Source organism: Salarias fasciatus, chromosome 14 (genome assembly GCF_902148845.1).
Source record: "Salarias fasciatus chromosome 14, fSalaFa1.1, whole genome shotgun sequence".
Lineage (NCBI taxonomy): Eukaryota > Metazoa > Chordata > Actinopteri > Blenniiformes > Blenniidae > Salarias > Salarias fasciatus.
Window position 1 is genome coordinate 24,675,800 of NC_043758.1, and position 15,088 is coordinate 24,690,887.

General features: G+C 43.6%; 2 protein-coding genes across 2 annotated transcripts; both read left to right on the forward strand.

Moving 5' to 3' along the window:
* The first annotated feature begins 7,522 nt into the window (after positions 1 to 7,522).
* Positions 7,523 to 8,875, forward strand: LOC115400797 (transcription cofactor HES-6-like). Its single transcript, XM_030108827.1, has 4 exons — positions 7,523 to 7,594; positions 7,715 to 7,810; positions 7,895 to 7,973; positions 8,256 to 8,875. Exons 1-4 carry the CDS (start codon positions 7,532 to 7,534, stop codon positions 8,591 to 8,593), a joined length of 576 nt encoding a protein of 191 aa, XP_029964687.1. The 5' UTR covers positions 7,523 to 7,531; the 3' UTR covers positions 8,594 to 8,875.
* Positions 8,876 to 13,187: 4,312 nt separating this feature from the next.
* LOC115400614 (transcription cofactor HES-6-like) lies at positions 13,188 to 15,088 on the forward strand. Its single transcript, XM_030108611.1, is given in 5 exon segments — positions 13,188 to 13,405; positions 13,660 to 13,746; positions 13,835 to 13,916; positions 14,654 to 14,970; positions 14,972 to 15,088. Coding segments are annotated over 5 exon segments (675 nt in total). The 5' UTR covers positions 13,188 to 13,318; the 3' UTR covers positions 15,074 to 15,088.

The window sequence follows — 15,088 nt, forward strand, 5'->3', positions numbered from 1 at the left end:
GTGTAGGACCCTTTTGCACATTTTATTATTGTTATGGTTAGTTAAATATATAAGAGAACGTTTTTTGTTTTACAGAACAACTGGTTTGACCAAAATGTTTATTTTGGTTGTTGTGCAATATTGATGGTGGATGTTTACACACAGCTTAACCCTTTTACATGTTTATACTATTTTATTAATTTTGGAGTAAAAAAAGTTAAAACTGTTGCTGGTAATGCCAATTGCATAATAAAATGCATTCTTTCTAATTTGTATGAATTATTATTAACATTTTTATGCAAGCACACTCCGTTTCAAGGGGTAGGGCGAGGGGAAGGGTTAAGGGCTGGGGCTAGGGGTAGGGATGAAAAATAGAATTGGAATTGGGCCAAGGTGTCACAGTCCTTTAACAGGTCGACATGGGTCTACCTTATTTGAAAAGAAGCTCACATCGACGCCTCTCTGGGATGCAAACAGGTTAATCACCATGTCGTTGAAGTCTGGTAATTTTTGGATGAAGTCTGTCTCAATAGACAGCGTGGCAAGTGCATTCAATCGGTCCAAATAATTGGATTATCCAAAGCAAATAATCCACCTCGTTCATGCTGATGCTGCCATAACTGAACTTTTTCTCCCTCCTTCCCAACTCTGGCACAAATAGCAACACCGCTGCGTTAAATCGCCGCTATTGGTCAAAAGTCAGCAGCCTGTCGGCTAACTGAAGTTAGCCCTGTCAATCACTTACAAGAACGAAATGAATGTATCTGCCGGGGCTGTAAAAAAATCAGCCGATTTAGAGATATTCCATGTTTTCCTTTTAACTGATTGGTGCTGATGCTACCTATGGTTTTATCTAAACTTAAAACAATCTGTTGTAAGTTATTTAAAGGGGCTGTATCATGCTTTTTTTAGCTAGTTCAAACCCTAGAAATGGCATTAACATGGTAATAGTTTATTTTTGGCGCTAAGGAAAAGTAATTTTGTGCGAAATAAAAGAGAAAACGCTCTGTTTCACTGAAAATTCCGCCTCTCCCCCTGTGGACTTTGACTGACAGCATATTTCAACCAATCAGCGCTTCAAAACAAATACGCTAGCTAGCTTTAGCTCTTTAGCTCTAGCTTCTCTACACGCAAAGACACGCGAAATATCTTTTCCTGTTAGAAACTCACCAAGCGCAGACTCTTCAGACTCTTGCTCTTGCTTGACTGTTGCTTTCAGACGATGGTTAAAGTTTACCTCTGTAATCAGAGTTAGAAAAAAGCAGCAACGCTGATTGCCGAGGGCCTGCGGAGGGAGGGGGGCTCAGGGGAGCCATCTTCACCGTGTGACGTCAACGTGGGAAACAGAGCGTTTTCACGAGTGCGGGAGGGGCTGCCTCTCTGAGCAGCACAACAAGGAGGAAAGCTCAAACACACAGGCACGAAGGGAAAAAACGCTTTGGGGGTGTTTTTGGTGAGTACATAACTATATAACAAGGTTAAAACATACAAAAAGTGAATTTTGCATGATACAGCCCCTTTAAAAAATAATTTTTTCCTCTCTTTTGTATTGGCTGTCTTTTTGTGCTGGGAGGGCTTAGCCCTGCTAGCCCATTTATACCAGCCGTCCCTGCTAATTGTACAGATTATTAGGAATTGTGTAAAAATTAGTTGTATGTTGTATTGTGAAGCTAAAAAGAACCAAGCCAAGTTGAGTGGAGTGGAGTACAGTGGGGAGTTGAGTCGAGTAGAGTAAGGCCGGTGGAAACGCGCCATCAGTCATGACAGAGAAGATGAAGAGGATGTGGTTCCAGGCCCTGGCCCTTCTGAAAAGAAAAGACTAGGGGGAAGGCAGGCAGGCACTGTTTTTGTGTGTGTGTGTGTGTGTGTGTGTGTGTGTGTGTGTGTGTGTGTGTGTGTGTGTGTGTGTGTGTGTGTGTGTGTGTTTTCAGTTATAAATACTGCACTTTGTTGGTTTTCTGTTCAGAATGTTTTTCAGTTTTGATTTTACACTTTTTTTTAGTTGAAAATACAAATTAAAATGTTAAACCGACACTAAGGAACTTTTCAACCTTAATAAAACATTTTAATATCTTTTGTGATGATACTTCGACTTACAACTAGTTGAATGACCCCTCTGTCACGGGCTGAGGGCGTCAGTATTGCTTTCACTTGGACTAAGCAGCTGTGAGGAGGGTGGTAGGAAACCTGCACACTAAAAATCTCCAAATGTGCGGATTGCTTTACGGCATGCGTCACATCATGATATAACATTGTTTACCCACCATTAGATTCATTACCTCGTCGTTATCCATCCTTCTTACACCCACTGGAAACAAATGTAGGCAAGTTCAGTCCGACAGCATGCCACCGGGAGCAGCATTTTACGACGCCACGCACTAGTCTAAGGAACTGTAGTATTCTTTCAGGCAAAACACTACCTCTTTTGTCCACTGGCACCGCCAAAATCAACAAAAACTGAAAGTTCCTTAGTGTTGCTTTAAAATCCAGAAGGGTTAGCAGTTGTTTAATGTTATTTTGCACATTTAGCAATAAATATACTTGAATGATAACTGTCTCACATGTATGCCTCACATACAAACTGATCAAACTGATCATGAGTTATGATACTTACAGTAGCCTAATGTGTTTTTAGTCTGTAATTGGTATAACTGTTCCAAAATGCTGTTAAATATGTGTTTTTAACCCCGCAAAAACCGAATTTTTTTCAGCTGCCTGTAGGAGGTGTCCCTTGTTCCAATCTCTGGGTGTTGGCAATCCTAAGAGGATGGGGTGGGTGGGTGGTAGTGGGAGAGTAGTTTGTTTTGAAATATTTCATAAAGTTGATTTCAAGGTTGTCGCTTCTTTCAATTATAACTATTAAAACCCAACAAACAGAAGTTGTTTTTTTTAATAAGAGAATTACCATCAAAGACTGAGCTCTTGAATGGCAATTTGTGCCCACCGCCAGTTACCCAACGCCATCCCAATTCGATCTGTTCAGTGGCTGACTCTACCAAGACTGAAACTAATCCCGTGCGAGTAGTAAGACCGATCTTTTCATACATTGACCCCCTTTTTTGGTTTGGAAGCAGAGGTCATGGTTCCAATTGGCTTCCCACTAAGCTCTAGTAAAATCACTGGTGCAATAGTCAAATTGTCACAGATCCAATGAAAAAAACACAATTTCATCACCAGAGGAGTCAGAGCATTGCCATCACATAACACATTAAATTAAAGTCGGGTCTCCTCAGCAGGCATTAGGCAGACACATTTCAAGAAGCGTATCATGGATGGGAATGCAGTCGGGTGTTTGGTTGCGTTTGGTAAGTTTCTATTTCTTGAAAATTTTAAATGATTGAGCAAGTCATTGAAAATGCTATGAATGGAGTAAACTGCTCTTATTATTTTTGACCTCTGAGTTTAAATGACCCTTGATTAAAGAATTTCAGTAAAACTTGGTGTTGTGTAATAGAGGCTTGACCGACATGATCAGGCAGTGACACAATGTTCTCGGTCTTGTGAAAATAAATATCGACATGCGTTGAATTAATATATGAAAAAGGTTGAAAATGCTCACTTTCACTTCAAATCAGACAATGTTAAATCCTAAAGATGAATACATAAACACAGAAAATATTTTTTTTATTTTTTTTAAAGTTTGTTGTATTAATTAAAACAGAAGACTGAACTTTTTTATGTAAGATAAGACAAATTGGAGAGTTGGAACAACAAATTTCAGACTTTCTAGATTCACTGTATCCATCATCAGCAAAAACAAAAGGCAAAAGGGAACTTTGGCTTAATGACTGTGAATCATCCATGAATAAATGTAGATTTAATACACTGTTCATTTCATGTAACTTACCACCATTTCTATTGCTGCAGGGTTGTGCATCCTCCACTCGTGCTGTTATCAAGTTCCCGTCATCATCAGAGATGCAAAGACCTGGAAAGAAGCCCAGAGTTACTGCAGGGAGAATCACAACGATCTGATCACAATAAACAGCAAGGAGGAAGCAACTATGCTGGGTCATATTTTGAGAAATAGTGCAGAGGAGTTCTGGATAGGTCTGTATGGCAATTTTTACAATTTTCGTTGGTCAATGGTTCAAGAGGGGCTTGATGATGAAGGACAGCTGGAGTACAGCAACTGGCAGCCTACCCAACCCAATGCCGATGATGATAACATTGTGTGTGTTAACATGGCGCCATTTGGACAGTGGGCTGACTACGTATGTTCAGCTCCATTATCATTCGTCTGCTATGATGGTAAAAGAACACACAATCATAAAACATCTCTTTCAGTAAATAACATCTCTTTGTTGCATTTGTTCATCGCTGTGCAGCGATACCATTTCAGTATCTTCCACAACCGCCACCCTGAGAGCACAATTGTCTCCATCATTAGATCAGCTTTCTGTGCTCACCTTTCTGTATGCCGTTTGCATGTTCTCCCTACGAGGATGAAGTTTTTTTCCTGGATAGACCAGGCTTTCTCCTGCAGACAAAGACATGCATGTTAAGTTAGGTTCAGATGGGATCAGTTAGTGACTCTGAACTGCCAGCAGGTGTGAAACTTCAGCTTTGAAAGGAATTTATGTAATTTTTTTCATAATTTGTTTTTTTTCCTTCAAGATTCCTCAGAGAACAGATACATCTTTGTGCCTGAAGAAAAGCCCTGGCTCGAGGCACTGACGTACTGCAGAAAGCACCACACTGACCTCGTCAGTATCAGGAATGAGTCTGTGAATGACGAAGTCAGAAGCATAGTACAGTCAAACTCCTGGATTGGCCTGTACAGATTGTCATGGATGTGGTCAGACGGACAGTCCAGGCACATTCATTCATTCAACAACTGGGACGAGCCAAACAGAGTCATAGATCACTGTGCCACTACAAACCACAGCAGATGGACTGAAAGGCCTTGCAGCCACAAATATTCTTTCATCTGCAGTGGTGAGTAAGAAGATACCATTGAGAACTGGAAACTCAAAAACTACTTGTGTCTGTCACACTTAGGAGTTATTTCTTACTGTAGAAACGATGAAACAGGTGAGAATCAAGCTGGTCCTGACTAAATCGGACTCCTCTTTGAGCCTGGAAGAGATACAGGATGCTATCTTGCAGCAGGTAAAGCTGTTTGTGCGATTTTTTTTTGTAGCAAAACGTGGGATTCTTCCCTTGTTTCTGTCAGAGCACATAGACCTGCAAAGTCTGCCTGACGCTCCTGAGTCTGCATGATCACACTCAACACAAATTTCATAAAATCTGAAGCTCATATGCAAATGTTATGCAAATGCAGCACAATTTCTGTTTGACCGATGATGGCATTTAAAGGAATTATGCAAATTTCAACAGTTTCAAACTCAACTTTGTGCTTCAATGTTTCTTTGTAGGTCAATGAGACGCTGCAGAAGAATGACATCAGTGAAAAAGTCAGCCTGAAGTGGATTCAGCAGTCTGATGGAAAGATCTTTCAAAGGGCAAAGAAAAAAGAAGACAATGAAAAACAAGTTCTCAGTTGTGCTGATTATGTGCCTGCACCTTGACCTTAGGTGGAAATCCCACAGGAACCTGAGGCAACACGGATTATTGACCATTATTTGGAAAGACAGTTTTTGTGATTTTGGTTTGTTACAACTGAAAAAAAAAATCATGTTGAGCTGAAAAATCAATAATCACTCGCAGGTGACTTCGATCTCCAATTGACTCCCCCACACACCTCTCCACAGCCAGCCATCACCCCCCCCCCCCTCTCTCTCTCTCTCTCTCTCTCTCTCTCTATTACTTTATTCACAATAAACCAATTCTGAATTAAAAACACCATGTAACCACGCTCATTGTTACTGTAGTTCTATGTCGGTTGAATTTATATTCTTCTGGTGAAAGGTTTTGCTGTTTTCATTGTTGTGTCCATGATCTCTAAATTTCCTGAGGCCTATGCTGCAACCTGGCCTCAGCATGCCCTGGATATCACTCTTTTTCTGGGTTGAGTCCCTCAGATAGGCGCCATCCTTTAGAAGCGGTGCCACGAAGCAAGGGGCCTGGTGATAAGGGATTACGATGGGACATGTTGGTTAGCCTGGATGAACTTATTCATGATCCAGTTGCACAAAAGTGGTATATAAAGTGGGACAGTTTTTACAAAGTTACAATGGAGATTTATTATGTGGAGCTAACCTGCTCAAGAGCATGCTAAGCTCCGGGATTTAGTATATCTCATCCCTTATGACAGTCAGCAGTCCCCAAAAATGGAAACCAATTCCACTGCCCACTTTTAACCACAACCATTGTCAGTATCGCAACGCTTGTAATACTGGCTGAGCTTTTCTGTGTGGAATTTGCTTGGGTTTCCTCTGGATGCTCCGGTTTCCGCTCACTGTCCAAAACTTGCTCCAGGCGTGGGTGTGTGGTGGTGTGTGTTTGCCCTGTGATGAACTGGCAACCTGTTCGAGGTGGATCCTGCCCTTTTTCAGTAAGTTTGTAGAAGATGGATGGATGCATCAAGGAGAAATGTCATTGACAACTTTATTAGTTTGGCCCCTAAGACTTTATTGGTATCTGGATCTGCCCCTGAGACACTGGCCATCGACTGGTCACCTGCCACAGCCTCCCCCTCTTCCTCCTCCTCCTCCTCAGCAGGACTGTCCACTCCCTTCCAGGGTTATTACTCTCTTCATGCCGATTAGGTCTGAATGAATGGTGCCCTTTGTTCGGCCTCGTTTCCCACGACCCGGCATTCGCCTGGCAGTCGCGTGGCTCAGAAACACGGGCCCCCACGTTAAAGGACAGTAAAGGTGGTGGAGGGTGAGTGTGTGGGGTGGCAATCTGGTCAATCCGACATCTGTTCGCTAACAGTTCACAGCAGATGTCGGACACTGGAAAACACAAAGTGTGATCAAAGAAGACGCAGCAGGATTTGAAGAGAAAAAGCTGTGATGTGTCAGAATGAGCTTCAAGATGTGATTATTTGAAAGAGCTTTGACTTTTAGGAAAATACATAATCTGAACTGCATAATAGCTGATGATGATGATGATAAAATAAATTTGAGATGCAGTTATACTCATGTGATTTGTCCAGTCATTGTGTCTTCCTGAGGAAATAGATTTGGCCTTTTTTCAGGTAGTGTACTGTTCCTCTTGTGAAGAATGGGCGAGGGGCTCCCAGGAGTGAAGCATGGTAATTGCACACTCTTGTTCATCCCTGGGAGAAGAGGAATTTTTTTTTTCTTCTTGTCATTGGGTGGGTGGAGGTGGAGGGAGGGTATTGCATGGTTTCAGGCTGGACATCTGTCGCTTGTGAGCAAAAAAAAAAAAAAAAAACCCCTCTTTCTAGGCCGGGTCTCTGTGTTATTGAATGGAGCCAGTGACCTGTCAGTCTTGACTGATGGGAGCCCCGTGTGTGGGAAAATCCCGCAGCCAAAGCGCCGCAGTATTCACATGCTAATTGCGCCCTATAAATAAGAGGGTCGCGCCGCGCCGAGGACCCTAGAGACGCTGAGATTCACAAGAGAAGAGACAGGACTCTGAGGAGGACATTACAAAAAAATAAAATAAAGAAGAACAAAACATGACTGCTTCATCCATGGCTCACAACGTGGAGAAACACCACAGTGCCAAGGAGGAGAGAAAGGTATTTTCAGATTTGGGAACAGGTTACTGAGTATGGAAAACGCACGCCCGCGCCCCTGCGCCTCGTCTTGGTGTGTTTTATTCCAACCCAAGCGTTTTTTTTTTCCCCGTCAATCCACAGCTGAGGAAGCCGCTGATCGAGAGGAAAAGACGAGAGAGGATAAACAATTGTTTGGATCAGCTGAAAGAAACGGTGATCGGAGCGTTCAGACTGGACGTGAGTACATTACGCACGCTTCAGCTTCTCTGAAATGGAAAAGAAAAGCGAAGGTAATTGAAAAGCTGCTTGTTTTGTCCACAGCAATCCAAGCTGGAGAAGGCAGATATCCTGGAGATGACGGTGAAACATCTGCAGAACATCCAAAACAATAAACTCAACGGTAAGAGCTGCGTGGACGTGTCTGTTTCTGGTGTGGAGTTTCATGCGAAAAACTCCTTTTTGAGGTTTCTTGGTGGGAAGTCGCTCTCAATAAGCACATGGTGCAGTTACCCTGTTCGAAATCCACTGATCATGATGCTGATAGTAGGCAGCAGAGGGCAGCACCAGCTTATAAATATGTTCAAACATTAACTGCAGATGATGCTTTCACCACCAGGGGTCGCTCTGCCATAGGTCTAACTCTTTTTTTTTTCTTCCTCTTTCTGCCCTTCATCCTACCCAGACCCAACATTGAACCTGGAGGCCCAGCAGAGATACAGCACAGGGTACATCCAGTGCATGCACGAGGTGCACAACATGCTCCTCACCTGTGACTGGATGGACAAAACCCTGGGCTCCAGACTCCTCAACCACCTCCTCAAGTCCCTGCCCCGGTCCAAGGAGGAGCGGCCCGTCTCCCACCCCCCGACACCCCGCCGTGAAGCCCAGGGAACCCCCCAGAGAGGACACCCTCTGCAGCTCCAGAGAGAGGCGCCCACCCGCCATGCCCCCGAGCGTCAGGAAAGGCCCACGATCCACAGCTCCCACCTGGGGATGCTGGAGATGTGGAGGCCGTGGTGAACTGGTAGATTCATGAGCTCGATTGTCCATTTTGTTAGACCATCCTCTGTTATGTATCTTATAGATATGGTGCTCAGAAGACAAACATGTGGGGCGGTTTTGTTCCAGTAATTATTGTAGGTGTGCTATAATGATTCTATACAGACCTTTTCTCAGTACTTCCCTTCAGAAGTCGACTTCTCGTAGCCTGCATTATAGAAGGCTCCTATTAATCTTTCATGTATTTATTGTATTAACAGCTTTATTTATTTAATATCATAAGGCATGACTGTGCTTCTTAGACCACTTGCTTGGCCTTGTATAGATTTCTATGTCTTTCCTTTTTGCTGTATGATTAATCGAAGCATAAATAATAAAGAAACAGGATCTCAAATGTGTGGCTGCTTCTCAGCATCCACACAATAAAGAAAAACCTGTTCAACACATGAAGTTCATGTATGATTGTAACTGTATGCACTGCCTTGTGCTATGTACTGAAGGAACCACAGATTGTTACTTGTGTGACGAGGGGTTAAAGGGGGTAAAGTTAATTAAAATATTACTTTGGGTTCATCTAGTTGTTTTCCAAACTTACTATTGCAAGATAATTAAAAGAATTCAGATGTTCTTCTCAGTTTGTATGACCAAGCAATATATGGCATCAAAATTAACACTTATTTCAATTTTCCACTTGCTTGTTGACTTTTTCATTGTGTCCATTTGGTACATGTTGACAGGAAATAAACCAGCCACCTCATCACTGTCACATTTTTAGTTGATGTTTCTATTTCGATCATGGGAGAACACAGGATCACAGGCCAAAAAATGATTGATTTTAGTGAAATATAGCACTGACAGAATCTCGCTGGACGTTGACAATGCTTCAGGGAAGTAAATGACTGATATTTGATGGGATAGCTGAAACAATTCTAACAATTTCATGATTATAATATGATCCAATTTCATTAAAAACTTTCATTTTGATGTGGCTCAGGCGTGAGAGAAGTTTATTCTCTAATCGAGTGAGCTTCGGTTTGATCCTTGGCTCTACTTTGTAATGTATCAAAAGAAAATCAACCTGTTCTCTCTCAATGGCGGAACGCCATGATGTTCAACCACTGGTTTGAGCACGGATGGGTTGAAATGATTTACAATGTAAATTGCTTTGGGAGTGCTCAAACCAGTGGAGCAGCAAATTATTGACAGTCCTATTCTCCCAAGCTTTCAGAATCAGGTTGCTGGTTTCAGTTAAACAATTCAAAAAGCTTGAAGGATGAATCAAGTTGGTTAAACAGTTGGAAAATTGAAACATCTCAGTTCTATGTTAGAAGGAAAAAACGTTTTTTTTTTTCTACACCACTTTAACTTCTTCTAGAGCACATGAGTGATACATGAACACATTTTTTCTGTTCCTGAGTCTCTGGCATTGAGCCAGGATACACAATACTATACATCATTACAACAGACACCTTGCTTTCTGAAGCCTGTTTATATATATACCTGAATTAAATTACACAATACTAATAGTGAACATAATTTACAAAATGGTCCACTCGTGTTGAGAGCTTAAATTGCTCATTTTCAGGTTGTTAAACTGATAGTAATTGATTACTAGGACATATCTGAAGGGTTTACTCAATGTGTCTGACGCGGCACAATAATGTTTCAGTATGACTGTATGTGTTACACCATCAAGAGAAACCGGATGTGTAGCAACAATGGTTGAAGTTAACACTTAGAATTGCTTCATGTGTGCTGTTTGGTTTAATATACAGGACAGACTATAAGATAAGAGTGATTGAGAAAAAAACTTTACATGAAAACAGAATTATTGCATGTGTCCAAAAATACATCATGAATAGAATAGAATAGAATAGAATAGAATAGAATAGAATGCTTTTTGTTGTCATCATACATGTATGATGAAATTGAAAACAACTCCTTGGTGCGAATAGAGTGATAGATTAAATCGTTTTCTTAACCCATACGTCCGTCTTCAATGCTGCTTTATCCAGATGAGAGCTGCAACTGAAGCGAGGACATATCGCTCATCCATCAGAGGGCAAACACAAAGAAACTGAAAACCACACACTCACGTTCCACCTACAGGCTGTTTGGAGCCACCAATTAACCTCACAGGACAATAGGATGGCTTCAAATAACACATATATATCTACAGCGTAACTAAATGCATTATTGTGACAAAGCAAATGATGGCTGATATACATATCACGAACTCAGCTGAATGTAGAGAAAGACAGATCAGAAGATTGAAAATGAGAACGTTTCAGTTCAGATTTTTATTATTTCAAATCAGTTTAAACTATAATGGTAAAGGCAGCTGGTTACATCAAAGTATGTTTGTTTTCAAGGGAAGAGTCAAGGACAATTTCAAGGTTAACCTCATTGAGCTCTCTGCAAAGATGACCTTTAAAATAATAAAAACTAGCTCTCAGATCGATCCATCCAACCGTACATCATACAGTCATGGGAACCTGAACAGGGTTTGTGATAAACAGCTACAAGTCATTAGTCGGCATGACATCGGGTGCGCTGAGGTCAGTCCTCCAGCATAGGATAACATGAACAGACTCTCCATGAAAAAAAAACAAAAAACTAACTAATTCCCATTTTCTGAACACAAATTCAGTCAGAATAAAAGGGCCAGTTGGATTATCACAAGTTTAAGTGCAGTGGTGATAAGTGTTAGAGGCATTTTACAGCCTCAAGGTCACCCCCATCTGAACCAAATGGCAGAATGGCACAGAGCTGATCAAAGTGGCTGTTGTGGCGCCTTTATAAATATGTAACGCACCACTGGGTTTGGGGAAGCAGGACGGTGCATATGGCCCATTCTTCAGCTATTTTTGCCGTTATGATCAGCCGCCACATGGAGCCAGGCGGCCGGTCTGGAGAGAGAGAAGGGCAGAGAGAGAGAGAGGGGGACGCCCGCCTGGTGCCTCCGCAGAGCTCACCAACAAAAGCCGAGCCGAGACAGCTGCTCCCTCCACAGTCCGCACCATTAAAGCTGTGGAACAGGGATCTGGGGGGTGGCGAGGTGCCAAAACCCCTCCACTTCAAAGGTCTGGGGCGCTTCCTTCATTTGGGGCACTAGAGTTTAGTGGTGCTTCTTTTTTGTGGAAATTGCTGCGCAATTGTGGAAATGGCGTGCGTAAAAAAGAAGAATTAAAGACACCTGAAAGCACGTTTACCTGCAAGGTTGCACAGATGCGTGCATGATCCTGTTTCCAACAAGTGGGGCTCTATTGTAGGGGGATGATTTACATGATAATGCCATGTACAAAACACGTATAATAACCAGGGCAGAGAGTTGAGGGCTCTTATTAGGCTAAAACAAATAGACATTGTCTTCAAGGGATTGGACCAGCCTATACAAAAGCAGAAAATCCACAATTTTGCCCACGAGCAAATGCACCAGGAAGGAAAAAAAAAACAGTCATTTTGCATGTTATGCATCACAACTACACGCACACGCACACACAGTGGTGCACAGCCGCATAATGTAAACTCTGTGACACTGCAGCGCAGGCAACGTGAGAATGCACTTGCACACAAATCAGAAGTCACCAAACAACGGGGGAACAAACAAGGCGCAGGGCAACACCTGTCGCTTTCTTTGGAGAAGGGCCCTTAATTCCCCCGACTGATTCAGTTTGGGCCGAGGGGCCGCCGGCAGCAGCTGCCAACTGAAGGCATCACGTTACATCCGCCAAACATGGGGGTGAATCTGCAGAGGCTGGGGCAAAACAGGCGAGAGGAACAGCGGGGTCGGTCGGGCAAAAGAAATAACATAAAATTTGATTAAAAAAAAAAAGAAAAAAACACCGTAAAATATTTTGATGTATATTTTTTTTAGAGACGCATTGAAAACTGTGCCAAATAATGCGCAATGAGAATTTATTTCTGATTTGAAATCTGAATGAAATGCATGATGCAACTTTTCACATAAATCCACGATTTGCACTTGGTCAGAACTTAAAAAAAGAATACTCAGTAGCTGAGCCTAAGGATGTCAAATATGTGGCCCATGGGACTAAAACAGGTGTGATTGAGGGTCATTTCTGGCCCGTGGAATGCCGAAGGAGACGTCAACCTTGACTTTTCAATAAAAGGTTGGCACAGGAGCTGACTAACAGCACTGAGCACAGAGACTGTGCAGTTTACCACGAACAGAGCAGCATGAACACTGAGCCATGTTGGGACTGAATGTGGTGTCTGCAGCCAAATCATTAAAATTGCATGCTGATGCATCAACAGAAGCGGTGAAAGAAAAGAAAGAAAGAAAGAAAAAAACGATGCGGCCGGGCCCCCAACACAAGAAATAGTCTGCTTAAAGCCCGTCCAGTTCCTCGGGGCGCAGACCTGGGCAGGCTGCAGACAAAGGGAGTCGGCGCTCATTGGCTCGGGCCGTGTGCGCTCTGTTGTCCCTCAGCAGGAGCGGCACAGCCCCCATTCACATGCTAATAAGCCCTATAAATACTAACAACAGCCACTCAGCGCCTGCAGCACGTCTCAGTAGGATTGCACAATAAACAGAGGGCGTCTGGCCTCGCCTGGGAGTTTGTCCGATTTTTTTTTTCCTTGAGGGTGTGTGTGTGTGTGTGTGCGTTGTGTGTGTCATCATCTGCCTGTAACCGGTTTCGATCGCCAGCTGCCCCTCACGGACGACTGGGAGGGCGAAGGCAGCAGCAGCAGAAGCCAGAGAAGCAGCCGATCCGACCCACCATGTCCCCCTCGGCTCGGCCCGGCAGCGCCGGACTCGGCACGGAGGAAGACGAGTCCGGCTTGGGGATCCAGAAGGCGGACAGAAAGGTACCCGCCGTGGGGGCGGTGGTGGTGGCGGCACTTTGCGGGCACACTTGGCAGTGACGCACTTGTCATTGGAGCACAGTTCAAGGCCCGGGATGCTTTCAGGCACCCACCCATGTTTTACCTTTACTTCAATCGGATTAAACTGCGGCTTGTTGCCATTTACGCACGTTGCGCACACACCTCCACGTGGACGAGACCTGCTGTGATGTTTCTTTCTCTTTTTTTTTTAATTTAAATTCCCGTGTTTTTCACAGATAAGGAAACCTCTCGTGGAGAAGAAGAGGCGAGCTCGTATCAACGAGAGTTTGCTGGAGCTGCGGTCTTTGCTCTCGGATACGGACGTGAGTACGCAGCGCCGCGGCGCGCACTGCGTCTCTGTCAGCTGGCACCGAGATGTCCAGGGCTCTCTGATCCTCCTCTGTCCCACAGTTTCACTCCAAGATGGAGAACGCAGAGGTGTTGGAGATGACGGTGAAAAAGGTGGAAGACATTCTGAAGAACCGAAACCAAGGTTTGCCTATTTTTTTTAAACACTTGTTCTGCATGCAAGTGAAGGTGATGCCAGAAATGTGCAGATTGCATCTAATTCCCATTAAACTAAAGTTATCTTAAGTATTTTTACTAAAATATCTACCTTTAGAGTCAGTATTAACAGTTTCTCATTATTGATAATACCAGATCAAAGACTGGTCTCCATAAGACCCTCACACACAAGTCAGATCAGTCACAGGATGATGTTGTCTGAGCTTTTGACTACCTCACCACACTCTTCCTAGTGTCAGGTTTAAGTTTACTCTGAACAAGAAGGGAAGAAGAGGATGAAGAGTTTTGATTTTTCATGGAAGCTTCGATGGCAAATTGATCCGTTTTTCAAAATATCTTCAGACACCGAGATGCTTAGATATGCGTTAAGGTTGCAGTTATGCTATATTCCAAACAAAGACTTGAAGTTAAAGCCCCAAACCCAAATTTCAACTTGTCAGTAAAGCAAACTATACAAAGAGAGCAATGAATTAAAGATTTACTCACATATGTAACTTTTGGGGTATTTTATGCAATTCGTCCCACTTTATGACTGTATGGCTACTTCTCATTTCTGCTCTTTGGTCGTTTTAGAGATACAGACATATCATAATGTGGAGATATTAATGCTGAATTGTAAAAGTTTCCTCATGTTTTAGGATTTTTGTGGACTTGTTGCGGTGATGCGGTTGAACTCGTTCACCACGTTTGTTTCTCCTCCCGCAGAGACGGACACGCTGAACCGAGAAGCCAGCGAGAGGTTTGCAGCTGGTTACATCCAGTGCATGCACGAGGTCCACATGTTCGTCTCCAGCTGCCCCGGGATCGACGCCACGGTGGCGGCCGAGCTCCTCAACCACCTGCTGGAGAGCATGCCCCTCAATGAGGACCACCTCCAGGACGTGCTGCTGGAGCTCATAACGGACTCTCCCGGCGGCAACGGCGGCGTGTGGCACGGGGACGGCGAGACGCTGTGCTCCTCTCTGGCCTCCCCGGGAGGGCGGAGCCTGTCCAGCGGCCTGTCCTCGGCCCTCTCCCCCTGCCCCCTCCACCATATCCAGCGAGGACCTGTGCTCTGACCTGGACGAGACCGACAGCGAGCACAACCAGAGCTCCACAGAGGCCTCCATGTGGAGGCCGTGGTAGGATACAGCTGGAATA